Here is a 27,724-nt window from a genome sequence, read left to right as displayed (position 1 = left end):
CGTTTACTGACACTTTACCATCCCACCCCTTACTATCCAACACTCACTTACATTATGGCCATTAGCTATATCAATAGTAGCATTAGCCATGTAACAGTATTAATGTACTGGTAATAGGTGCCATCGGAGTTTCTTTTGAGCGTTGGCCTAAGAGGAATTGAAATGAGCTGATAGAAATAGGGTGAATAGGGTAAAAGGGTACCCTCACCTGAGATGGTGGTCGTTACAGCTGTCTGGATGGGGTAGGCCTGCTGGGCAAATGGCTTAACACTGAAGAGAAAAAGACACAGAATCAGGAGGTTGACCTGGTTAATGCAATAATACAAAGAATGAACTGGCTACATACCAGTTATACCATCAAGCTTTGTGAAGTTTGTGAAGTTATTACTTCATCATCTTATATTACCAATAACAAGACAAGCATTAGGACTTCTTACTCTTGTGAGGATCCAGGCTGGCCAGTGGACATCATACCCTGCCAAAACTAGGGAAAATGAATAAATGAATGAATGGACAATCAGGATGGAACAATGCACTTAAAGTAATTGTTACGAGAGATGTGTGTTTAGTGAGGGGTGTCTTACCCCTGCTGCCCCAGGGAAGGTGGGTCTTGGGAAGCCTGGGAGGCCCAGCTTGGTGTGGATGGCGGTGGCAGAGACGATCTGAGCCGAGGACATGGAGGCCATACTCTGCAGTGCCTTGTCCTTCACACTCTGGTCCTTCAGCAGAAAACAACACAATGACTCAGCCAGAGAGTGGTGGGCCAAACAACAAGCAACAACAGCCAAACACATACACACACCCAACAGAACTCTTTACAATGCCAGCAGGTGAAGACATGGATTATTTGAGAAGACCACAGGAACACCAAGACCGCCTATACACCTGAACAGAATGTGCTATTAAGAGTACAGATTTCTATTGCTCTTCATACATCTCTCTCAGACTGGTGAATAAAAGCACAGAATACACGTTGTGGTGTTATTGAGTCTAGAATTGAATACCAGACCATTTCATGTATTTATCTTCTAAAGGCAGAGTTTGTCTTGTATGAAAACAGTACATTAGTGGCACAACTAAGTGAAAGAATCCCACAAACAACGACATCTGGGCAAGATTCTAGTGTATGCTGAACATTGGGGGAAAAAAGGCACTCTGGTGCTTGAGTTCTCTGTTAAGTGTCATCCTCTGGTATGCTGCCATTTTAGTAGCATTTCTGTTCATTTCTGTTCACTTACAATCATGATACATTTTACATATGGCTGGCCCCTGCGGGAATTGAACCCACAACCTTTGGCGTTGCAAGCACTACATTCTACCGACTGAGACACACAGGACAACATATGAATTCATGCAAGCATTGGTTAATGGAATACCTCACTGCCATTTGAGTGAAAGAAGCCTTGGGAGAGGACGAGCATGCTGGCAAAGACAAAACACTGAGATGGAGTATATACACTGAGATGGAGTGGATACACTGAGATGGAGTGGATACACTGAGATGGAGTGGATACACTGAGATGGAGTGAAGACACTGAGATGGAGTGGATACACTGAGATGGAGTGGATACACTGAGATGGAGTGAAGACACTGAGATGGAGTGAAGACACTGAGATGGAGTGAATACACTGAGATGGAGTGGATACACTGAGATGGAGTGGATACACTGAGATGGAGTGAATACACTGAGATGGTGTGAATACACTGAGATGGAGTGGATACACGGAGATGGAGTGGATACACTGAGATGGAGTGGATACACTGAGATGGAGTGAAGACACTGAGATGGAGTGGATACACTGAGATGGAGTGAATACACTGAGATGGAGTGAATACACTGAGATGGAGTGGATACACTGAGATGGAGTGAACACACTGAGATGGAGTGGATACACTGAGATGGAGTGGATACACTGAGATGGAGTGAATACACAGATGGAGTGGATACACTGAGATGGAGTGGATACACTGAGATGGAGTGAAGACACTGAGATGGAGTGAAGACACTGAGATGGAGTGGATACACTGAGATGGAGTGAATACACAGATGGAGTGAATACACAGATGGAGTGGATACACTGAGATGGAGTGGATACACTGAGATGGAGTGGATACACTGAGATGGAGTGGATACACTGAGATGGAGTGGATACACTGAGATGGAGTGAAGACACTGAGATGGAGTGGATACACTGAGATGGAGTGAATACACAGATGGAGTGAATACACAGATGGAGTGGATACACTGAGATGGAGTGGATACACTGAGATGGAGTGGATACACTGAGATGGAGTGGATACACAGTAGCTGCTGGTGATAGATACACACACAGGACATACATTACACAGTACATGGGCCTTTAGCAGCAGGACACAACACTATGGATCTAAGAGCAGGGACAACTAGCTTTACAGATGGGCCTGAAGCACAGCCAACAGTACAGTATTTTGAGGGTGGTACTTACCATACATGTGACCTGAATGCAAAGAGATGAGAGTGGTTTTACTCTTACAGCCCACTCGTCACACTTTGCTATCTGGACAAAACTAACTACTGTCCGTATTACAACACAGAATGATCATGTTCAGATTGTTAGAGATGACATGGGAGGTATAGACAGTGGTATGTAAAACATGACTTTGTATGCAAGCCAACCCGCAAGTTGAGCACACACACACATACACAAAGAACAGCTTCAGTGTTAAATGATGATAAGGTCATAGCTTCTGGCTGACTGCTATCTCCAACACTAAGCTGCTCATATACAATCAACAGCGGACACATCTTGCCAGCATGCTGCCCTCATTGGCTTGCTGTCCAAACATCATGCAGGGAGATATTGTAGGTGCAATTTATTTTCAGGATCAATATTTATATTTGAAAAAAAGTATATTATCATTTAAATGTTACAATATTTTCTTGCAATTGATGTAAGATATTTTTCTTGAATAAAAGATTATATGCTATATGAAATATTATGAAACTGAACATACAATTCAATCCTTGATCAGTGAAAGAGAGTGTAGAACTATCACCTTGCAAAGCCATTCTAGTTCCGCTGAGCAAGTGTACACTTTTGTAAGTTACAGGAAGCAATAAGAAACTGGGGGAAGCATGGGACTAGCCCATCGAATGCTAAACAGGAATATTGGATGTGAGGAATCTAGGATACTGGAGTCACAGCATCAGGCATCCCACCCATTACCACGGCAACAGAAACAGGAAGCTAGACAAACAGTGCTTGGAGGTCCAAAGGCAGTAGCTCTTACCTTTAGCTTGGTGTGAAACTCCCGAGATTTCCGTCTGGCAAGAACCTGAATGTGACTGGAGACCTGTTGGGAGGGAGACAAGGGAACAGATGGTTACCATGGAGATGAAAAGAAATAGGGCCTAAACCCCGCCACTGCGGGCACACACTCCTCCCTTGACAACTGCATCCAGCGCTCTGTATCCTTCCACCTTTCTCTCTGGCTAAGGCTTGACAGTGAAACGTGCTATGCATCATGCAAAAACATCCTTCAATAGGAGACCTGTTTGATTCTCCTATGCATGGCCACACAGGTCAAAGTGTCTTCGCCTGGCCAGTAGTGTCAGATGACCTGCCCTCCAGCAACCTCTAAGGGTTCCAGAAAATGGCAATATGTGTATATGAGGGATTGGACCGTGAGTGGTTTAGAAGTGCACAGCATATCTGATGAGTCCTCATACCTGCTTTCTTGTCCTTGTCTTTCCCGTTCTCAGTTTGATGTATCTCGCTATCAATTCATTGCGACCTGAGGGAAGAAACAAAGCACTTAGGTTAGAAAGGTCAGAGGACTCTGTGTGTGTAGGTAGTGGCCTCCTGGCTTATGTGTCTACTCCAGACAGGTGTGTGTGTGGAGGGGGCCTGGTGGGTGATACTAACCCTAACCCTCGTTCACTTGGAGGGGACCATTTTGTTAAGGCAACACGGACTGGCGTATAACATGTGACCTCGGCCGAAAAAACAGCATCTGGGGGATTTAGTGGTGTGACCCTGCACCCAGCATGCCCGCACTGTAATCTCCCGCCGCCCATGCTGGGGCCTCCCTACTCTCAATCACTCACACACTGTGTACACATAACATGACAATACGGGCATTCATGCAGACACCCAATTCCCAGATCAAAGGCCCCCAAACGGCCAGCTGTAAGCATGCTTACTGCTGAATAATTCATTATTTTCACCAGCTTGCAAACACACTCAGCAGGACTTGGCAATAGCACTAAACAAGCGAGAGGGAGAGTGACAGGGAGAGAGAGAGGGTGAGGGAGAGAGGGTGAGGGAGAGAGGGAGAGTGACAGGGAGAGAGAGAGGGTGAGAGAGGGAGAGAGAGAGAGAGAGAGAGAGAGAGAGAGAGAGAGAGAGAGAGAGAGAGAGAGAGAGAGAGAGAGAGAGAGAGAGAGAGAGAGAGAGAGAGAGAGAGAGAGAGAGAGAGAGAGAGAGAGAGAGAGAGAGAGAGAGAGAGAGAGAGAGAGAGAGAGAGAGAGAGAGAGAGAGAGAGAGAGAGAGAGAGAGAGAGAGAGAGAGAGAGAGAGAGAGAGAGAGAGAGAGAGAGAGAGAGAGAGAGAGAGAGAGAGAGAGAGAGGAGGGATGGATAGAGAGAGAAAGGGAGAGACAGACAGAGGGATGGCGAGAGAGAAAGAAAGAAAGGGGAGAGAAAGAGAGGGATGGAGAGAGAGAGGGAGTGAGAAAGAAAGAAAGAAAGGGGGAGAGACAGAAAGAGGGAGGGAAGGAGAGAGGTTTAAAGACCCTCAACCTAACAGACCAAACCAAGAAATCCCCCCCCCCCCCATGATACTCATAAGATAGCCCACTATGAGTTCAGTAAGCTCATCTCTATTTTTAGAGCTAGACAAAAATATTGCACTGCCAGAAGAGAGACAAGAGAGAGAAGTTTCTGCACTGATGGACATTATTATAGTAAAATGTCTCATTACGTTTCAAAGAGGTAACACTGCTCCATTTCCCTCAGCTTTCTTCTGAACTCTTATTCAAAACCAGCTCCATCACAGCTTCCTGCTGTGTTTGTTTTCTCTGTAAAACCAGCCATTTAATGGGGGCTGAACTTCCTGATTTGGCCTCATTTTCAGCTTGGTCTTTAATAAATGCAGCGGCCATGACTGAAGCCAAACGAGAGTCTGTTGTGTGTGCGTTAGCACGTGGCAAGTGTTTGTACATTCACTCTGCCAAAACAGTACACAGTTACAGTCGCTCACCCTTCTAGATGACCTGAAACAGTCTAACCAGGTCTTGTGTCTAGAAATCGCAGAGGCTAGCTAGTGCTAGCCAACTTATTTAGCCAATTAGTTTCAGCCAGCTGGTGTGCAACTGTGGCAAAGTTGGTTTGACATTGGATAGCCTATCTCTGGGGCTAGTTAGGGACCATCAATAAATTATACAATATAAATGGCACAATATTTTCATGTTGCACATATTTTAGTTGGCTCATTAAATGCTTTCAATATTTGTAAATACATTTCTATAATTTATAGTTGGTTTGAGGATTTTAAGTCCTTTACATTTGGAACTATTGACATTTAAAAAATATTGTCCCATGTACATTGTGTAATTTACTGATGGTCCCTAACTAACCCCATAGGGGTATGGAATGTCAAACCAAATTGACCATGGGCATTACGATCGGGTCGCTTGCAGCTGCGCTCCGAATTGATGATTACTTGGGTGCTGCCAGCTGTGGGCAGGATTTAAATAAACCCAACCCAAGGAAAACTGTTATGATAGTAATGGTACCCTTCATTCCATGACATAGACATTTTTCCTATCATCTCGCAAATCTCCATTTGGACGAGGCTGACTGTATGACTGGAATTATCCTATTTACACTTTGTAGTACATTTTGACACTAGAATGAAAGTTTCTGACTCATATCGATGCCACATTGGCCGTTTTCAAAATGAGAAGTTGCTTTTTAGGGGCAGTCACTCTTTAATGTCATTATTGCATGTGCCAAGAAACACACATTCAAATGAGTTTTCTCTGAAAACACTTAGAAATAGAAATAACATCTTATTCAACTGCCTTGCAAATCCTTCAAGGTAACTGGACAATATCTCCTTTCATAGGCTATCCCTTAAGTAATTAAAATGATGGAGAACATAATGCAGCCTACAGCAGAGGTTAACAGGTACTAGGCTTTAGTATATGGGTTGGAGTTAAGGTTAACAGATTTGAGTTGAGAGTTCAGTGGGTCGACAAGATAGGGTTTGTGTGTGGGTTGGAGATGTCTGACTATGTACGGTTGGAGCTTAGAGCTCTCATTGCTATGGTTTGCCTGATCAGCAGACTTCGACAGTGCCACTTGACAGCTGATAGTGTGTGTGGGCAGTTCTGTGTTCCCGTTTCAGCTCCCAGTTACCAGGCTGATGGATGGAGCAGGATACTGACCCACACTGACCCACTGTGACCCGGCCTCAGCCCTACTGATCCAGGCCAGGGGTTAGAAGGCAGGGGTCAGAGACAAAACACCACAACAGTACACATAACATAACCAGAGAGAGAGGTACTTTATCACCCTCCACTGACACCAACGGACAACTGACACTCAAATTCCAGGATAACGCAGGTTAGTGTCTTCATGTTACACGTCAAAATTATTTGTATTGGTAACAACAGCTTTAAAATGTTTTTTTTTTGTGTGTGTGTGTAACAGCACGTCTCTTAGCTGAGATCTTTTTAAAGCTCTCATTTCCTTTCCCGGCCCTCGTTTAAGGATGGACTGACCATACTCCCACAAGGCTCTGTACTGCAGCATACAGGGTGATGTCAGAGGACCCTAGAGAATACTCTGGCATTCTGACAACCTGAGGATCCCTCATACACTCACTCACTGCACTCTTCATGTGGCTTTGCCATTAAACGTTCTTCCATAAATGTCTATTGCCAGGCAATATGAGCTGTTTCCAACATCATAACAAGGGATTTAAAGGCTTTTCTCAGAGATATTTCCAAGTGTCATCATGAATCACAGCCATAAGGAAAGACAACTGTGACTTGGCCTGTTCTTGACATTAACCAAAGTTGTGAAACACTGAAATGGAATAAAAACCAAACATTGTATAGCCAATGAAATGATCTTGAACCAGTTAAAGAAGCTGCCCTCCGTATTGTACAGTTCCATCCTTTTCCTGCATGTTGCTGTCAAGGTAGTGAGGCTAGCAACTTTAAACGTATCAAAAGTATAAACTCCCAACATTACAAATCACACAAATATGCCCATGTACAACAAAATGCCTTGTCTCTTGGTCCAGTGCTCAAACTTGTCGCAGGCACCCTCCTTTCATAGCTCTCTGATTAGCCCATATTTACACAGCGACGGGCGCCCTAATCCTTTCCGCTCTTTACTCCCCCTTCCCAGAATGCACTGGGCTCCAGGCAGGCCCCTGTCTCTCGGCGGAGCGGAGTGAGTGCAGGAGAGACCCAAATCCTCTGGACAATAGCCTGGCTGTCCCGCCGGCCATGATGGATGACTCAAGGGTCTCAGGCCTACATTAGCATCACAAAGGCCTAAGCCAACAATATGGAGCCTTTCAGTGGGAGGTCCCTGGCTGGCTGGGGAGACGGGAGAGGCCCTATAACTACTACACACTGGAACAGTACCATGGCTAAAGCTGCTGTATCTTTACTCCAGCTCCATCCCCTGGGCTCTGTCTGGTCTAGCCTCCATGTTGTCACACACAAACACAGAGGGCTACCTTGGGGTATGTTATGGGAGTAATAGCCCCATCCAAGTGATTAGACCTTAAAGCTGAGATCCGCATTTGGTGAAACAGCGCCACAGGCGCATTTGTTATTGTTTTTGAAACGGGGAAGAGGATCATTCTGCTCAGTGGTAAAAAAATGATCATAGTACATACTGCTGTTCTGTCATGCGTGCAATGTTTTACAATGATGTCAGACGGGAAAAAACGATGTTCGTTGTTTCAAGTAATGTCTTTGTTTTTGGAATATCGCAAACAGACGCGGCAGTTTTACTGCTACGGATTCCAACTTTAAAGCTCCAGAAACCAACTACGTAGTTCCTATGGTTAGAAACAGAACAGGTGACTGGCCAATGGCAACTTAACTTTGTTAAGACTTAATAATTTAAAGGCGCTACACCTAGAATTCCGCCCCTATGTGGAAGCTAGGTGAATTGCAACAGCCCTAGGCTGCATTCAAAACAAATCTCCCCCTCCCCTGCATCCCATTTCCCTGTAACATGGTGGAGACTCATGCTTGAGCCTTTTACTTTCGGTTTTGGTCCAGTAGCTGCAAACAGCTGTAAAAACGATATTTTTGTTATTGAAAATATATTTCACAGAGATTTTGGTGGTAAAATGATTCCCTACGCTATTCAGTGCTTGTTTTCTCACATAAACTGAAATTGAGCGAACAATGTAGAATTTTAGCAACCAGGAAATGACAGAGTGATTTCTACACTGGCCGATTTCCACTAGATAACACAGCCAAAGTCAAAACAGTTTTCCCATTTTGACAACAGATGCCACTCCGGCGGGAGAAATCAATAGGTGAATATCACAGCCAATCACAACACTGGTGGGTAAGTAATACTACGAAACATTATCATTCCACTATTACTGCAGATACTGCATATTATGGACATTTTCTGAAATGACAATGCAAAAATTCATAAAATCTTATCTGTAGCACCTTTAATGTATCTAAAGAGGCTGCAATGTCACAGGCATACAAACTGTAAGATCAAAACAAACAGACAGAAACAAACCAAAATACTGTATTACTTCTGGACCTTTTAACCCTGAATGGAAATAGATCTAACCCTGGCCCTGTGTCCCTAAACCAGATGGTGCTGCTCTGACCCATCCCTTAGCTTGGAGATAGGGAGCTTAGTCTGATACGATCTACAGCTCCAATGCAGGTGTTTCTCTCAGAGCAGTCAATGGGTGCGGCCATCACCCACCCTGACAAATAAATCCTCACACACTCACACGTACACACTCCTGGCAGGCTGACATCTGACTCCATCCCGACCAGCTGCCTATTCTAGATGGCTTAACACGGTACATTATGATCCCCCAGCACCCCACCCCACTCCCATTTAGAGAATGGGCCAGAGAGAAAGACTTCAAGGCCAAAGTCAGATGGTCTGAGGCCGTGACGATGGCTTTTCTCATTATCAACATACCCCTCCAGCCCTCCCCTATGGATGTATCCAACTCTCCACCAATCACAACACACTTCATCATACAAAAGGAGCCACTGGTAAAGCCAAACACAGCAATCAGGGAATATCAAACATCACTTGCTGCTCTAATTGCTAATTTGGGGAAACCTTTGCACAGTAACGCACACGTGTTAAATGAAAGGCAGAAACATCCAACATTTTGATTAAGGCACCCCATTGTATGCAGCAGTGATTTTGACTTTGTTTATAGAACCATTTCCATTTCAGTGGTACTTCCAGAACACACGGTTTCAAAGTCAGTAAAACATTTTCTTTATGCATGACGTTTAGGATGGAAGACTGCTGTATACCTGCCGATAACCTCCACTCACAATTAAGCACTTCAGTTGTTTTAGAATGACACCAAACTTCAGCTTGAGCCCAGTCTCTGATGAGCTTGAAATATACCGAGGAGTCCACAGACCACAACGACCACGTCTTGGTTTGGCAAAGGACCACTGTATTCATTCATCGCAATTTCGAAATTAAAAAGGCACTGTGTGTGTGTGTTTAAGTGTGTGTGTGTATATATACAGAAGAACAGCGCTCTAAGAACCACATTCCCTCTATCCCAAACTGTGGTCTACTACGCATACTAACGGCCTGTGTGAGTGAATGCTGCTGGTTGGTTGCAGCCGTTGGTTGGTTTTAATGGGACTAATTAGCCATGCTTCCTGTGTGTTCGGGCCTCTCAGTGTTCTGACAGAGAGGCCTGGATGGAAACATTACACACTGGAAATCACACATGAAAAAATACAGGCCCTCAAGCTGCCTGATGAATGTATTTACCTTCAAGATTTTCTTCAACCTAGCCAAAAAAATTATGTGAAGCAAAATGTTGTACTGTACATCGGAATTGTTTAGTCAATCCAAACAAATACTGTACAGTGATGGTGAGAGAGAGAGAAAGAGAGAAAGAGAGAGAGAGAGAAAGAGGGAGAGAAACAGCATTGAGTGTTGTGACCTCTCACATATTCTCCTCCTATCTCAACAACACTTTCTGTCATCATTACCTCTGTCATTCTGTCTCTGTGTGGGCCGTCACACAAAGTATCATGAATCTATCATGTCTTTCAAAGGAACAAATTGTTCCTGGAATAATTACATCAGAAGGGAGTGCAACACAACGACCTACAGATGAACACCTAGTGCTCTTTCCTGACACACACATGCCTGCGAAGAGCGAGGCTCTGTTTCGAACACGTTCTAACCCTGAAGGCCACTGAGTCATTAGTAACAAACAAAGATGTGCCAAGAGCCTCTTTCACTCCATTTACCTTGAAAGGAAGACAGTGAGTATACCACTGGATAATAATCTCTATGCCTTTTGTTTCAATGATTATTGTATGTTATGGAAACATGGCAGGTCTTTGTAAGTCATGATATTGATATTTCTGTTTCGTGTGTGCGCATGCGAGTGTGAGACGACAGGCACAGGCATGCCCTTCATGGTCACAGCTTACACCCCTCTGGAGGCACACAGGCTCACATTACTGCAGCATTCTGAACTATCCTCTTCGAACGATTCCTACCATCCCACTTTCATGATAGCCATTCATTTTTAAGACAGAAACAGTGGAGGTCTTTAGTGTATTTCTCATTCAATAACAATATATTAATTATAAAATAACATTCTTTGTTACAGTACAGCAACAGGCAACTACAATTATATTGTCAGTGTCCCTGATTAGGGGTTGGAAAGGTAAAGGTTTCAACCACAATACAGGGTGTATTGTAATGCTTCTCTAGGGCACAACACTATGGTGACACCATTTACCAGAATGCAGCAGCCACTACTCTTAAACCATTGGATGCCGTCTACCATAGCGCCCTTCGCTTTATCATTTACATTTACATTTTAGTCATTTAGCAGACGCTCTTATCCAGAGCGACTTACAGTTAGTGAATACATTTTTTTTTTTTATACTGGCCCCCCATGGGAATCGAACCCACAACCCTGGCGTTGCAAACACCATGCTCTATCAACTGAGCTACATCCCTGCCGGCCATTCCCTCCCCTACCCTGGACGACGCTGGGCCAATTGTGCGCCGCCCATGAGTCTCCCGGTCGCGGCCGGCTGCGTCAGAGCCTGGATTCGAACCAGGATCTCTAGTGGCACAGTTAGCACTGCGATGCAGTGCCTTAGACCACTGCGCCACTCAGTTTTAATACTCATCACTACATCCTGTATTAAAAGGTTGGCTGGTCCTCATTAAAGTCCCGTAGATCACTTCACTATTCCCTTTTTATTTACAAAGCTCTACTACACAAGCTTCCGACATACCTAACATCGCTGTTATAATATAAAATCACGAGATACCAAACTCGTTCACAAGATTGGTTAACTCTTGAGGTTCCTCGAGTCTCCAACAAACTAGGTAAATCTGCTTTATTTTTAAAGCACCTCATTGCTGGAACCAACTACAAAATACATTACAGCTGGTTGTTCTGGTGCCGCTCGGGCAATTTAAAATATTGATTGGGGACCTTCTTATTGAGGAATGTAATTGTTTTTCTTGAATAGTTGTGTTTTGCTGTATTTTACTTGTTTTATATTGTATTTGATTTAAACCAAGATCGAACTCTTTGGCCTGAATGCAAAGCATCACGTTTGGAAGAAACCTGGCACCATCCCTATGGTGAAGCATGGTGGTGGCAGCATCATGCTGTGGGGATGTTTGAGTTTGTCTTATGAAATTGTATATGCAGAGCTCCCTTGTGAAAGAGACCTTGGTCTCAATGGTGACACCCTGCTTAAATACAGGTAAAATAAAATAACAAAACACAAAGAGTTTTGTTGCCTTACAATTATCCAAACATTTCCTGAGCACTTTTCATTATTATTTTTTAACACACCTTCAATAAAAACTCCCAGACCTCAATTGCGCATCGTCAATGACCTGCCTCCCTCGCAGGACAAAGTCATGTTGCAACACTCTTAGGTAGTAAAATAACTGATAGTAAAATCACAGCTGCCTACCTAAAAACCCTTCCAAAAACAGTCACACCACAAAAGACGACTACTCGTAATACAGAAAATATAAAGAACATTATGCTTCCTGGCTATATATTTTTTTACTTTACGCACAGCCTGTGCAACCATATATAGAAGAATTGTTTAAAAAATGAAGAGGTGCAACTTCTGTGTCTCCATCCTTTGTTAAAGATAATGTGTGTAAGTCACACTCTTAACTCTCTCTAAGCATTATCTTTGCTCTCTAAGAGGCATAATACATTGTATAGGAAATACGTATAGTGTATAGAGGAGAACTCTGTGGTGCTGTTCCTCAAGGTGAGGAGCAGGTGGGTCTTTCCCACGGTGCCATCCAGGTCCATACCAGGGAAAATGACAGTGGCTCAGTGTCAATACCAACTCTGCCCACACCACGGTACTGTACTGTAGAGAGCAAGCTGGCATGAGCGTTGACTGACAGACAGGTAGTCCACTAGCGGATTGTCACATGACTTTAAACAATGTCTTTGAGACTGGAGGACAGATTGAATTTAAGTAACTTAAAAATGTACGTTCCAGCTGCTAGCATTTATAGTTGTATTATTACTAATAGAGGTTTAGGCTACAACTATAAATGCTAGCAGCTGAAGTTAAGGGTCTGTACTGTACCCATCATATAGTGAAGCATACTGTAACATGTTACTGTAGTTCCATGATGCTGTATGTACCATACTGGGAGGATAGCCTGAGGGAGACCCAGACCCCAGGATGACTCAGACCCAGGCCACCCCAGCATGCTTCACCATTACCCTGAGGGCAGGAGGACTGTATGTCTCATCTCATACTGGCCATGTTGGCAGCTTGGATGTACAGGATCTTATCCACAATAGCTAGGAGGCAGAGACGAGATATCATGTAAACCAAATCAATGCTCACAAGTACACAGCTTCCAATCACTCATTTATAAACCTTTTCTTTCCTTTTTAAAAATAATTTAAAGTTAGCTAATCATTGGTGACAGTGACAATGCACTGGATTTGACATTGAAAATGTCTCTTAGAACTTAAAAGGGCCAAATCCAAACCTAATCCAGGATTCACTACCGATTACCTCAGTCACTACCTGTTCCTGAAGCAGAGAGGAGAAATGGCCATGTCAACAATGGTGCAACATACTCCAGCCTGCCTCTGCTCTGCTCTCTCCTACAGCTAAGCCATGCTGGGATATTTGGCCTGACCAACAGAGAGACAGCAGATTGCTTCGGTCTAATGATGATGAGGCATCATGACAGGCCTCTCAACTCACAGGATAAATGGCGGCAGAATGGAACCACAGTGGAGGCCTATCTGCTCCTCATCTAAACCAGATGGAGATTGTTAATACCATTTAAAAACGCTGATTTCTCTCTAGAGTTTATCGCTCGGACAAAAGAAGTGCAAAGTAGTTGATAACTTCACAGACATTGAGACATCCGAGAGAAATAACAAGCAGTCGTACAGGTTGTGGTGGAGGAGTCATATGTTTTGTGATCAGTCAGTTTGTGGGCATTTTGGCCGGGCTGAGGTCGTGTCCCTTCCTTCTACCTGCTCAATCTGGTTCCTGTAGAGCAGTCGGCGCTCCACAAAGAGGAAAGAGCCTCTCCCCAGCCCGTCATTCCCCCCAGGCCAGGCTGGGCTGGGCACCGTGCCAGGCCCCACTGAGACTCAAAGCACCCGAGAGCCCCACAGGTAAACACTGAGATAAGCTCCGCTGCAACAGGAAAAATAGACATTGTTTAGAGGCAATAGGCAGTTGCTATAGAGACAGTTGCTAATTAACTGCATTGAGCGGAGGGAGCAGAGGGCTGAAGAGGGCCACTCAGGAGGACCCGAGCCTTGCTCTGCCTCACTCCGCCTCCTCTAGTGAGTAATCCAGTCGTTCCTCCAGTCTCTCAGATGCCAACGCCGCCCAACACGGTACCGCACTGTCCTTGGTCAAACATCTGTCTCACGTCGTGAAAGCTCAGCCACTGTCTGTTGCCTCATCAGGATGCGACCCGTCGGACAGCAAATTAAGTTGTTATTGAATCCAGGCCATCTGTGTGGTTCCAGTGCTAACTAATGCAAACCATTGTATTTCTAGCAATCAGCCCACTTAATCAGTCTGGAGCACCTCTCTATCTGTTTCTCATCAGCTCTGGGATGAGAGGGAGGGTCCACAGCACAGTGATGGCCAACAGGATCTGAGTTTTTTGTAAAGGCAAATCCATGGTCTGCTATGTGGAGGATATTATTTGTAGACAAGGGAGATATGAGGTTGTGTTACAGGCTATATCCTGCTACATGAGTCCACGGTGAGTCAGAGTTCAAGCACTAGGACCCAGTGGATCCACGGCTGAGAAGAGAGGAAGGAGTGAGTTCTTCCACAGTTCCAGTAATCACTGCTCAGTATTCCAACTCTACATGCCTCTCAACCCGCTCTCTTGTCCTCCTTACCTGATATGCTGACATGCAGATCCCATCCATAAGTAACGCATAGCAATTTGTAATACATTAGAATAAACTACAATGACAAGTGCACAAGGTATACTGGCCCAGTTTCCAATGATGGATATGTGTTAGTGTCAAACTTACAGAATCAGGTTTTGAGTAAAATCCCAGAGGGATCATTGTTATGTTCTAGAGAAGGTAAAGAAACAAGCAGCTGAGTCTGGAACATATCTAAATACTGACGACCTCTGACCTACCCTGTCTTGATCCCACTCAATAAATCACAACCAAGCAGAGATAACACGTCTGTCAACACGCTCAGACAGAGATTGATCTAGTTAGGGCCATATTCAATAAACATAAACTCAAACACTGTAGATGATCTCATTTGACTCCATTGTGTGTCAAGAGTCTCAGAAACAACCTGAAGACATTATACAACAACATATAGAAGTATACACACTTACAACCAGAAAAAGTGCACTAAAAGTTCCCAAAGTGCCACAGTACTGTTACATCTGACTCTAAAATAGTTTTCTCGTTTCTGCATATAATATCTTTCTCACATCAGATTTCTGACTCGGTAAGAGGCCTGAGTTTGACACAGACTGTGAGCTTGGGTAGTGAGGTCACATGAGAGCAGACACTGGATGTTGTGTTGTGTGCTGTGAGCAACTATGACACTCAGAGAAGGAGGAGGAGGGGAGTGTCCTCCCTCTCCCAACATCACCAGCCAAGCCCAAGAAGAGAGGGAGGGTGAGGGAGTGTGTGTGTGTGTGTGTATGTATGTGTGTGTGTGAGGGAGTGAGAAAGAGGGTGGGGGGGGGGGGGGGGGGTGGGGGGGGAGTGTACGGCGCAGCTGGTGGCAGCCGCACGACCATCTGCTCCTCACTAATGGTTCACACTGGCTTTAGTTCTAAACCCCTGCCTCCCTCCCTCCCACAGCACTCCAGGCCTCCAGCAGAGACTCACTGGTCATGTCTCTCACTAACTCACCACTCTTCCACTCTCACTAACTCACCACTCTTTCACTCTCACTAACTCAACACTCTTCCACTCTCACTAACTCAACACTCTTCCACTCTCACTAACTCACCACTCTTCCACTCTCACTAACTCACCACTGTGCAGTATGTGTTGTTTCTAATAATTCTAACTAAATATACCTCCCACATTGTCCACTTCTGTGAACAACAGCCCAGTTGTAACAAACTGCATTAGAGCCTTTCTTGGAGTTATTCTCTTCCTCCGTACTTACCGTACATCTTGCCCTCGTCTGAGAGGATGATCTTCCTGCGCCCACAGGGGGGGTAGATAGCCAGCGCCTCCTGGAAGCTCTGGTCGATGTCAGGGCTCCACACGCCCTCGGGGTCCCCATCCATGCCCTTATCGGCCCCGTCGCTCATCCTCTCCATGTCGTCTGCGGGGCTCTCGCTGCCGCTCCAACTGCTGGGGTCCATAGTGGCGGTGCGCTCGTCCATGCCCAGGCCTGGATCACACTAGGGGGAGAAACCTGGAGACCAGCAGCGGAACAAACAAACAGTCAGTTAGTCAGTTACAGAGCAGAGTATAAACCAGCTGCATCCAGCACCAACAGAGAAGTGCAGGCCTGGTTCACTCTGGCCTGGGAAGCAGCAGTAGCAGCAGAGCAGGGGAAGGGAGCGAACACAAGCGAGACAACGAGGGAAACTACTGCTATGTTTGCTCAGAGAGTTGTCGTTTTTACACAAGTGCTAAGTTTGAGAACATTCAAACTGTCGCCAGGATTTAGACATGAGGATTATTCCTATCAACATTTCTTCTCAGCTTAACATGACATTGTATAGCAAGACAGATCGTTAATGCTGTATACACCTGGTGAAAGAATAATGTGATCCAATCCCAAAACAAACATGTGGATACAATAAAAAGGCTATAAAAGAACATGGTAGAAGGAAGCCACAAGCCAAGAGCTAATAGAAGAGAGGCCTTGGGTAGCATTAATCCACACCAGCTGCCATCTACTTGGAAACCACTATCATAGTCAGTCACTACTCAAAGGCAGTCTGTCACCAAGCTCTTCAATATGGCTGGGGTTCATATAAGGGGGTTCGCCATACAAAGGCTTCATGGAGCTCCAGAAATATGAGTCTATATTCACAATATCCTATTCAAAATGACATTGTCAATTTCACGTCTAAATACAGTTACTTCATCATCTAAATTTCGAAACAATCATAAACAACATCCACCCCAACAAGTAGAATGTTTCCTATAGAGAAAGTGTACAGCTGGAATATACTTTATTCCCCATGGCTTTGTGGAGATGGCCACACAGCTGCCCCCCCCCCCTCCCCATCCAGTTGCCGAGCAGCAACTCCTTCCTCTCAAACAAGATCCTATTCATGGAGCACGCTTTGTTGTAAAGAGCGACTAACAGCATATGTTTCCTCTAGAATGTCAGTACACTGGAGGATCTGTCTGTGTGTGTGTGTGTCTGTGTGTGTGTATGTGTGTGTGTGTGGTTGACGGGGGTGGGGGCTGCTGGTAAAGAATCTGCCACAGAGCAGACGTAGCTTTGACTGAATTTGGTTTTGTGTGCTGAGTGCTGACATTGCACAACTAACTACTGCTATTGGTGGGGGGAAAACGTTCCATTCCAACCACTAAATGACTCTCCCCCCACTGATTTATGAACTGAGTTAGTAATCACTAACAGCATGCTGATAAATGGGGGTTATCAGATGGGAGAAAGGAGTAATTCAAATGTTGAATGAATTTGGCTTCATTCAGCATCCTCATGTAAAATACCTTCTCCTTCAGTTAGTTTGACATAGTAGCATGATTTGAGACATAGTAGCATTATTTGAGGAGTAGATGGCAGAGATAGTTGGGGTAGATTTAGTAAGGTAAACAAAAAAGAATGTTTACTAAAGGGGACTCTTTGGCGTTACAGAATCTGTCTGCAAATGGATTACAGTGACACTCAGAAGTGTTTTGGAGATGCCTAGCTACTATAATCACCACTGCCCAGCAGGATATCTGTGGAGCGGAGGTTTTCCTCCACACTCCCACAAGTGTCTTTCCCAGAACCCATCTCTCTAGGAAGTCGAAAGAGGCTTACCGCACCTAACGTGATGAAATATTAAGCTCTTCCAATATTAAGCTCTTTACATGCATATGTGGCACTTACTGAACTGTACTGACATGTGTGGCAACCATAGACATACATATTCACAGCACTGAGAGTGCCCACCAAAGTTCAACAAATAGAAATTTAGGCACAGACAGTGATGACTGTCTATATGCTGTTAAATCCAAACCATAAAAATCATTCTATGTTTTGTATAACATATGAGTAACATGCATTTGGTACTCAGGAGAAAAATGAGAATTAGCATGTGACATGTGTGACACAGGGATGTTTTCTGTATCCCTGTAGAGATAATAGGAAAATCCCTCCGGATTAGCATTTTGGTGTTGAATTGGCAAAGAGCAGAATCCTATCAGTGTAGTCCCTGCAATGAAAACTGCATAATTAACTCATCTGTTGAGCTTAAATGTATCACCTCACTAATCTGCATCCAGGGCCTTGATTATTTCCTGTTAGAGTGGGCCGCTGGGAAAGATTAAAGCACCCCGATACAAACCACATCACAAAAGGCTTTGCAGACAAATACATTTACCCCCCCTTATTCCCATTTCCCAATTATGTAAACCTGCTGCAAAATTAAAGAGGAATCTGGAAGCAATACTTAGGCCCTATTTAATCAAACTGGTAACCTGAATTCCAGCATACATCAAATATGCTTTTTATGAGCAACAAGAGGGTGAGTTTTAATAATAAGTCTGATACATTTATTTTTCTCCATGTACATTTTTTTTGTTGAGTTGTCAATAACATAGTAGACAGTGTATAAATGCTTGAGTTCTTCCAATGATAAAAAACAAACAATAAGAAGATAATCTGGATTTACATATGGATTTACTCATATGGATCTGATGTTTGGACATGGTTGCTCTGTTATGTTATGCGATGGTGCACAATATGGGGCAATGTCTCAGCTCAAGCTGCCTCTCTGCTCCACTGATCTGTACTAATGTAGGGGAGGAGGGAGGGAGGGGCAAAGGGAGACAGAATGTTGTGATTGGTGCAATATGGCCGTGCTAGATGCTGGAGTGGGACTGCTTGTCCGAGGCCCCAGTGGCAGATGGGAGGGGGAGATTAGTCATGCAACAATATACTGTGGCTACACTTACACTGCACTTCATCCTCCAGGCAGGGACAGCCTTCCAAACAAACGCCATGGCATGAATGCGATTCCACAGAAACAGGGGGCATACATTCACACCAGGCAGCTGTCTCTCTGTCATTCTCTCTATCGCTCTCTCTCTCTTTCTCTCTCTCCCGCCTGCTCTAATTCCAGCTCTTCTGGGGCTACCTCTGTATATGCAATGTGCATCGCTGCAGGCAGGGAAATAGGGAGGCCGACCAGACATTGTGTTGTAATGATATGTATATATGAGTGTTTGCATCACCAGGGGGTTGTGTTGGTAGGGGGTTGATCATGTTATCACTGTAACAGTGAACACAAGTAGTAGCATGGTCCTCTGCCTCGTGGATATGTTTTCTCTCTTGGAAGCTGCATCCATCTAAAATGCAGACAAAACACAAAACACTGTGTTTTACCAGAACCTCCCTGGCATCCAATCTTCTGCCATTTCTAGGAAAGCTGTTCCCCACAGGGGCAATGTGAAAACACCTTCACACAACACTACTAAATGGATATGGCCATGCCTGAAACCTACAGAGAGGGAGAGAGAGACGTACAGTGGGATTTTTCTCTATTAACCTAACCGTTAAACAAAAGCTGGACTCGGAGGTAGCCATATAAGCGCACAAAGATGCCAGTTACAAAGCCTGAAAATATTTCTGACAACTGCACTAACAAGGCCATTCATAATACAATTTTGCATTTTGTAATTATGAAATGAGACCTGTATGAATAAGTACAGATTTAATACAAAAGGGTTAATTATCTACAAGAGGAAACAAACGAATGATGTTCTTAGATCTTTTCCAACATCTTACAAGCAATCGTTGAGAAAAAAGACTTTTATCCCCTGCTATTCAGTTAATTTCTACTGATAACATGAATTACTTAAGCCCTGCTATTAGTTTATGAGTCTATAAGGCTGGATATTCAAATTCAAAGGCTGACAACCCCTCCTTTCATGCTTTTCTCTGTCAGATATCTCTTTGCATTTCAATAGCATGATGCATCAGTGAAAGAGTGTGCCCATCTTGTTCCGTTTGTCATTTCAGCATTGGGCTAAGTGAGACACAGCTCCTTTATCTCTCTGGAGAGGCCTCAACACAACGCCATTATTTCAATATCCCTACACCTGAACGGGTCTATTTACTGCCCTACTATGCCATTAACATTTGCACATCCTTTGTTGCCGTCATAATTGTAAAAATGGAGAGGAGCGGATGAAAAATCCAGAATATTTCTGAAATGCTGACTTCTGCCTCCACATCTAAGTTTGCTATGCAGTCTGTGGATTGCACTGCATTTGATGTAATATGAGGTACATTACATACATTCATAGCAAGATGTGGGACCTAATGCTATAAAAAAAATTAACTGAATTTCTGACTAATATGAGCATTAGGGTTGAATGGCTGGAACCCGGTTACCGAGATTTACCAGGATTTACCACCCAAAACCACTCCCTTTTCCCGGGATATATAACTGCGAGAAACCGGTAAATTACAATAAATTGTTAGCCCATCTCAGTATGGAGTGCAGTTCACAATACACGTGTAGACCTATCATCTCATCATGGTAGCGTTTTTTCTTGTGACAGGTAGGCCTACAGTGCCTTGCAAAAGTATTCATCCCCCTTGGCGTTTTTCCTATTTTGTTGCATTACAACCTGTAATTTAAATTGATTTTTATTTGGATTTCATGTAATGGACATACAATAGTCCAAATTGGTGAAGTGAAATGAAAAAAATAACTTGTTTCAAAAAATTCAAAAAAATAACTATCGGAAAAGTGGTGCGTGCATATGTATTCACCCCCTTTGCTATGAAGCCCCTAAATAAGATCTGGTGCAACCAATTACCTTCAGAAGTCACATAATTAGTTAAATAAAGTCCACCTGTGTCACATGATCTCAGTATATATGTGTCACATGATCTCAGTATATATACACCTGTTCTGAAAGGCCCCAGAGTCTGCAACACCACTAAGCAAGGGGCACCACCAAGCAAGGGGCACCACCAAGCAAGCGGCACCATGAAGACCAAGGAGCTCTCCAAACAGGTCAGGGACAAAGTAGTGGAGAAGTACAGATCAGGGTTGGGTAATAAAAAATATCCGAAACTTTGAACATCCAACGGAGCACCATTAAATCCATTATAAAAAAATTGAAAGAATATGGCACCACAACAAACCTGCCAAGAGAGGGCCGCCCACCAAAACTCACGGACCAGGCAAGGAGGGCATTAATCAGAGAGGCAACAAAGAGACCAAAGATAACCTTGAAGGAGCTGCAAAGCTCCACAGTGTAGATTGGAGTATCTGTCCATAGGACCACTTTAAGCCGTACACTCCACAGAGCTGGGCTTTATGGAAGAGTGGCCAGAAAAAAGCAATTGCTTAAAGAACACATTTGGTGTTCGCCAAAAGGCATGTGGGAGACTCCCCAAACATATGGAAGAAGGTACTCTGGTCAGATGAGACTAAAATTGAGCTTTTTGGCCATCAAGGAAAACGCTATTTCTGGCGCAAACCCAACACCTCTCATCACCCCGAGAACACCATCCACACAGTGAAGCATGGTGGTGGCAGCATCAGGCTGTGGGGATGTTTTTCATCGGCAGGGACTGGGAAACTGGTCAGAATTGAAGGAATGACGGATGGCACTAAATACAGGGAAATTCTTGAGGGAAACCTGTTTCAGTCTTCCAGAGATTTGAGGCTGGAACGGAGGTTGACCTTCCAGCAGGACAATGACCCTAAGCATACTGCTGAAGCAACACTCGAGTGGTTTAAGGGGAAACATTTAAATGTCTTGGAATGGCCTAGTCAAAGCCCAGACCTCAATCCAATTGAGAATCTGTGGTATGACTTAAAGATTGCTGTACACCAGCGGAACCCATCCAACTTGAAGGAGCTGGAGCAGTTTTGCCTTGAAGAATGGGCAAAAATCCCTGTGGCTAGATGTGCCAACCTTATAGAGACATACCCCAAGAGACTTGCAGCTGTAATTGCTGCAAAAGGTGGCTCTACAAAGTATTGACTTTGTGGGGGTGAATAGTTATGCACGCTCAAGTTTTCAGTTTTTTTGTCTTATTTCTTGTTTGTTTCACAATAAAACATATTTTGCATCTTCAAAGTGGTAGGCATGTTGTTTAAATCAAATGATACAAACCCCCCAAAAAATCCATTTTAATTCCAGGTTGTAAGGCAACAAAATAGGAAAAATGCCAAGTGGGGTGAATACTTTCGCAAGCCACTGTACATTTTCTGCAGCATAGCCTATGCTACAGTAATATAAAGACCGAATGTGCGTCTTATTTACCCATCTCCATCTGGCTTTCAGGGGTCACCTTGGTTTTTAATTGTACATTTAAAAAAAATATTGCAGCTGCAGAGTTTTAAAACAGCCTATTACTCAAATTGCTTTAAATCAGTGCACGCGCGAGCACTCTCTCACAGTCTTTCTCTCTCCATCAACTCCATTCAAATTGTATTCAAAATAGATAATCCTGTTCTAGATTGATATATAGCCCTATATTTAGATGTCCTAGCCTACCTCTTTCAGGTAATACATTCAATGCAGTATTAGCCTTATATGTAGCTAAATAATGATGGGTTATGCATAATAAGCTTCTAACTTATAGCCTCTGTCTCTTGCGCAATACGCAAGCACTTGTGCTCTGCTGGCCTCTCCTTAAAAAATGCTCCTTAGCTCTTGGAGTCCAATGCAGAAAAATCTAGACTAGAATAGCTTGCTGGACATTATTTATTTTGCATTTGTTATAGCAATGGACTAGTCGAAGAGGGATGCAAGCTCTTTTTTGCTGAATGTTAAATACAGCAGCCAATAGAACTCACGGGTAGTTTGAAAGAAGAGCGAACGCGCGATGGTGGTAGGCTATAGCAGTTATTTATTCAGACCCATAACCATTCAATCTTCGTGAAGAGAATTGAAAGCCTTCTACATCTAATTCTAGTCCTATATTATTCAATGATGTCATTAGAATGATGAAGATAAGGACAACGAAACATATTTCATTTAACTTTTGAAAGCGAGGAAGGAATGAAGCAACAATAGAGAGAGAAAGAGGAGGTAGGCTAATAACATTAGGGGAAATATTCAGAATATTAGTCTTTCTATCTCTATTGTTGCTTAATTCCTTCCTCGCTTTCAAAAGTTAAATGAAATACGTTTTGTTGTCCTTATCTTCATTTGTATAATTAGTAGACGCCATATATATATATATATATATATATATATATATATATATATATATGCGTCAGCCTACTAATTATACAAATAGGCCCTATTATTTTTCAAAATTAAAATCAAATTCTCATGCTGATCAAAGCTCTAATCAAATCCAGACATCATATACGTTATGATGCTTTTGAATGACACTTCCGGATTTGGCGGGAAATACTGGGTTACCCGGGAGAAAAGTGATTTATTCTCGGGATGTAACATTTGTAAAATACCGGGAAAATAGTCAACCCTAATGAGCATGCCCTCCATCTCCCAACACCTGACAGAGAGAGACATCCTCATTACCAGGAGAGACTGGTTCTCAGTGAGCACGGCTGGATGGGGCTCCAGTCCATTCACAGCTCCAAATGACATGACAAATGACAACACCATCCTCAGAGGTGCAGCTCTCGGCTTTTGCCTCAACACCACAGAGAGCACCAACCAACCCCAGTCCTAACCAGGTGGCTCTGTCCTGTAAGACAGCAGTAACAAGGTCATTGATGTGTCAGAGGACTGTTGCCATACTTGTTAATAAGAGACACAGGCTGAGACCCTGGCTATTCACAGAGTCACTGAGTGGTGCTCTGAGGTTTCTACTGAATACAAAACACACTAGCTAATTATCACTGGCTGTGAGAGGAGGAAATGTCAGTGTCAATTCAACAGTCAAGTCTGAGCAGATTACTACATACCACAAGCTGCACAACATGGAAATGCTCTTATTAGTGACATAAAGATAGAGAGACGTAGGAACACATATCTTACAGGGTATAGAAAGGGCTCGAGCTATGCCCCTGCATGATATAGGATCCAACATAGTATAAAGCAAGTCACTCTAATGACGGTCACTCTAAAGACGAATCCATTTAAGTGAATTTCACAAATATTAGTCACAGCATGTAGCTTATTTTTGGAGTCTGATGTCTATCATTGTATAGAGCTAAATTGAATTCTACCCGGATGAGTCTTGCAGTTCAAGTTCAGTCAATGCAGTTCAAGGTGGCCTGCACTATAGTGAGAACTTCAGATACATTCATTGTACGCTGGAAAACTGGGAACAGAAACATCAAATAGAAATCCTGTGTTCATTTTGTGTTCAATATTAAATGTAAAGATTGATAAAAAATGTACATATTGTATTTTCCAACAATCACACACCGTGCTGAACCATTTCACTTTAATAGATGAAACAGATGTCACAGAAATTTTAGTTCATCATGCAATATTATTTCAAATGTGTAGTAGCGAACCACAGCAATTTGAATGTTCTACTTATTGCTACATCATGATACAAAACACTGGGGCGCTGCATTTCTTTTATAGAAACAAACCCAACACACAAATGGGAAATCAATTTTGACTGCATTAAAGCAATAACATGTAGCTGTTTCCAGGCAACAACTTAATTGATGAATGGTTCATGAAAGAATTATGTAAAACAGAATATTTTGTTGAGGGAAAATAAGATACCAATTCAGATATAAAAAGCAACAGTAATAGGTGGTCCACTTGTGCCTACACTAGCCATCCAGTTGTTTTAGAGGAACTTCATGACTGTCTGTATGGGTCATTGGCCTCCTTCTACAGTTCTGAACGGTTGACAATGTCCAGCTATCAGGCTATGGAGGCAGAGTAATCACTAAACCCAAGCTAACCTGGCAGCATGGTAACTCTGATAGCATTCAGGCCCCGATAGACAGCTACAGTACCAGGATACTTCACTAGTTCCACTACATGAGGAGGAGAGGAGAGCGCTTTTTGTTTGTCTGTCTCCCCTTCAGCAGTGTCATCTCCTCCCACCTAAGTGCTAATGGCATGTAGGTGAAACGCAACCCTCTGGAAACTATTTTGTTTGCTGACTGCCAGCCAGTGCAGATTCCCAATGGTTCAATTGGTTCAAGTGAGGCTTGTCTCTGTGAACTATGGAAAGGGGTCCACAGTAATACTGTAGTACTATATATGCTGAACAGTTAATGTTCTGTCCGAGAATTCAAAACTATCTTGTGCAATTTTCAGCTTTAAGCAACGTAGTTGTAGCAGCCAAAAAGACTCTGCTTCCCCCATGTATTGTCCATAGATCTGTGAGCAGGCCCACTTCCTCCAGGTATTGTGTTACTGGTGTTTCCTATAAGCACAACTCCTATTCTTCTTCAGGTGGCTATATTGCTGAGTCAGACCCCTCTATTATCTGTCATCTTCCTGGAGCGTCACTCTCTCCCTCAACAATAGGCTCTACCAGGAAAGACAGGCCTGGGTTGGAGTAATATCAACATGCTCCAAGAAGTGTGAACTCCAGAGCAGCCTGCTGAGTGTAAGTGTATAATCCTTCCTTGACACTCCGCAGGATAGGAGCATGTGGTTTCAAAGAGGGCTGTGAACCATGTGTGTCCCTAGGCTAACCACTGATACAACCTCTGTTAGATAACAGTCATGGCGCTCAGGATGCAACAAAGAGGCCGTTTCAGCTCCACCTAATGAAATGTACAAACTCAATTTAGCCCAAATTGTGTTTTCCTCCTCTCCCATTGAAATAGTCAAAGGCACCTTTTATTTACAGACAAAAGTGCAACCTAATGTGATGTGGGCATCTTTTATTTAAATAATACATCTGACTTCCTCTTGCAATGTACATTTTTGTCAAAAGAGCCTAGATATCATAACTGTTACATTTCACATTTTAGCAGACGCTCTTATCCAGAGACTTACAGGAGCAATTAGGGTTAAGTGCCTTGCTCAAGGACACATTGACAGATTTTTCACCTAGTTGGCTCGGGGATTCGAACCAGCAACCTTTCGGATACTAGCCCAACACTATTAACCGCTAGGCTACCTATCTGTTAGTACTTAACCAATGATGCAGTAGGCCACAGTAATCCAAGTAAAGTAGTAGCATTGTGCCATATGCTAAATAACATTGTAGGAACCAACAATTGTACTCAATTTATCTGCTAAAATAAGGTATTTTTATTTTCTTGTGGTTTAATCAGTACATGTTGCCACTACTACTGTACTGTACTCAGTCCGGGGAAAGGAAGCAGTTGGAGCCTGGAGTTCCTGATTCAGCTGAGGCCAAGAACTCTGAGGAGTTGTTTTAACTTCAGGTTCTGACTCATGTAGTGACGGATGGGTTGCATATTGCTCTCATGACACATCGGTCGTGGGTCCCACCATCCGTAGCCTAAACAGCTATGAGGATTTTTATTTTAGAAAAGAGAAAGACTAAAAAATAAATAAAAGGAAAATAGCATTTCAGCTGTCAGATGGTTTGAATTACGAAGCTGTTAATTTCTGATGCTGCTATTGTATATTTAAGTAAGAATTTAAGTGGTATAATATGGTAAAATAAAAAAAAAGGCTTTATGGAGCAATTTATTTAATCCCATTGATTAAATAGATGGCACGCCTCAACTTGTTACATTTGGACAACTTTTTTGTTGTGAGGGCTGTTGATACTAATGAGAAGGGATAATGAAAGCTCCCTCGTCTGTCATCCTCTTTACATTCCTAACCCTGTGGTCTTGTGTGTCCTAACCCTACAGTTACAGTGGTCTCAGGGTTGGTGGACAGGACCAAAGTGCAGCCAGAAGAAGCTGGCAGGCAGAGATTCCCCGCGGCTGCAGCTAGCGCTGGAGCAGCTGCACTGCCATGACGTCACTGGCTGAGTGCCAGCTGTACGGTTTTGGTGGCACCCACCGTCTGCTTTGTGGGGCCGTGCGCGGCTGAAAGTGCAGCGCAGCAGACCGTGCTGAAACGCTCCCTTTGTGACACAGGGTTTACCTCAGGGCACGGGGGGAGGCCCGGGGAACAGGCCAGCAGAGCGGCCGGCCCTCCTGCAGCCAGGCAGCCATGCCCCCGGAGGACGCCCATTGTTCCCCTGCTCTCCAAACAAAGCCTGCCCCCCGTGCCCCTGCCCCAGTGCTGCGACACACCAGTCCACCGCACCACGCATTGTTGCTCTAACAAACCCACTCCCAAATGTCATTACATATGAATTTTCTTTCTTCTCTTTTACACTCCATTTACCTTCTGTTTAATTGTCTCTCCCTCCCAAAATACAGCCTTTCTCTGTGGCCGCCGCACATTTTCTGTCCTGTGAGTATCAGATAACAAGGCAACTTATCAGACCAGAGAAATGAGACGTATTTCTCTCAGGCAATCTATCTCAGGATTAATTTTCACTACTATGAAAATAAGACATGGGAATGTCAGAAAGGGACCAAATGATACACTGTTTCCACTGAGAATGTATTTAATTTCCATGGCTTTTAGTTAAGATGGTCACTTCTAATAATGTTTAAAATGGCCATTTAAGACAAAATCTCTTTAGAATAGGAGAGGGATAATGATTTGCAATCAGATTAAATCGTGAGAGATTCTTGTTACACAAAGCAGTGTAGGCCTATCATTCCCACACTCAGAAGGTAAATCACCTGTTGATTTTATAACATGTTGATGAGACCAATGGTTCTTAAAAGACATGTCAATTACATATTTTGTTGTTTGGGATAAAGTCCAGGTATTTTACATAGATTCAGATAGCCTGACTCCTAAATCACAGTAGCCTATCCAAGTAA

The 27,724-nt window shown here is 43.5% G+C and overlaps 1 protein-coding gene across 3 annotated transcripts in view; it reads right to left on the bottom strand.

The window, feature by feature from the left end:
- Positions 1-27,724, bottom strand: part of LOC311137748 (transcriptional enhancer factor TEF-1-like) — a 41,061-nt gene that overhangs the window by 10,998 nt on the left and 2,339 nt on the right. Inside the window, exons 3-10 of one of the 3 annotated variants that reach the window (XM_084172324.1) lie at positions 19,170-19,283; positions 15,910-16,164; positions 3,711-3,775; positions 3,272-3,334; positions 2,467-2,478; positions 585-719; positions 438-484; positions 209-270 (exon numbers count right to left, since the gene is read on the bottom strand). In XM_084172324.1, the coding sequence (XP_084028450.1) occupies positions 209-270; positions 438-484; positions 585-719; positions 2,467-2,478; positions 3,272-3,334; positions 3,711-3,775; positions 15,910-16,132 (607 nt within the window). In that variant the 5' untranslated portion in view covers positions 16,133-16,164; positions 19,170-19,283. The remainder of the gene's footprint in view (positions 1-208; positions 271-437; positions 485-584; positions 720-2,466; positions 2,479-3,271; positions 3,335-3,710; positions 3,776-15,909; positions 16,165-19,169; positions 19,284-27,724) is intronic. The other 2 variants (XM_084172323.1, XM_084172325.1) reach the window with 2 other exon arrangements.

Source organism: Coregonus lavaretus (genome assembly GCF_964263955.1).
Source record: "Coregonus lavaretus genome assembly, chromosome: 11".
In the NCBI taxonomy this organism is placed as follows: domain Eukaryota; kingdom Metazoa; phylum Chordata; class Actinopteri; order Salmoniformes; family Salmonidae; genus Coregonus; species Coregonus lavaretus.
This window is presented reverse-complemented; position numbering and strand designations above follow the sequence as displayed.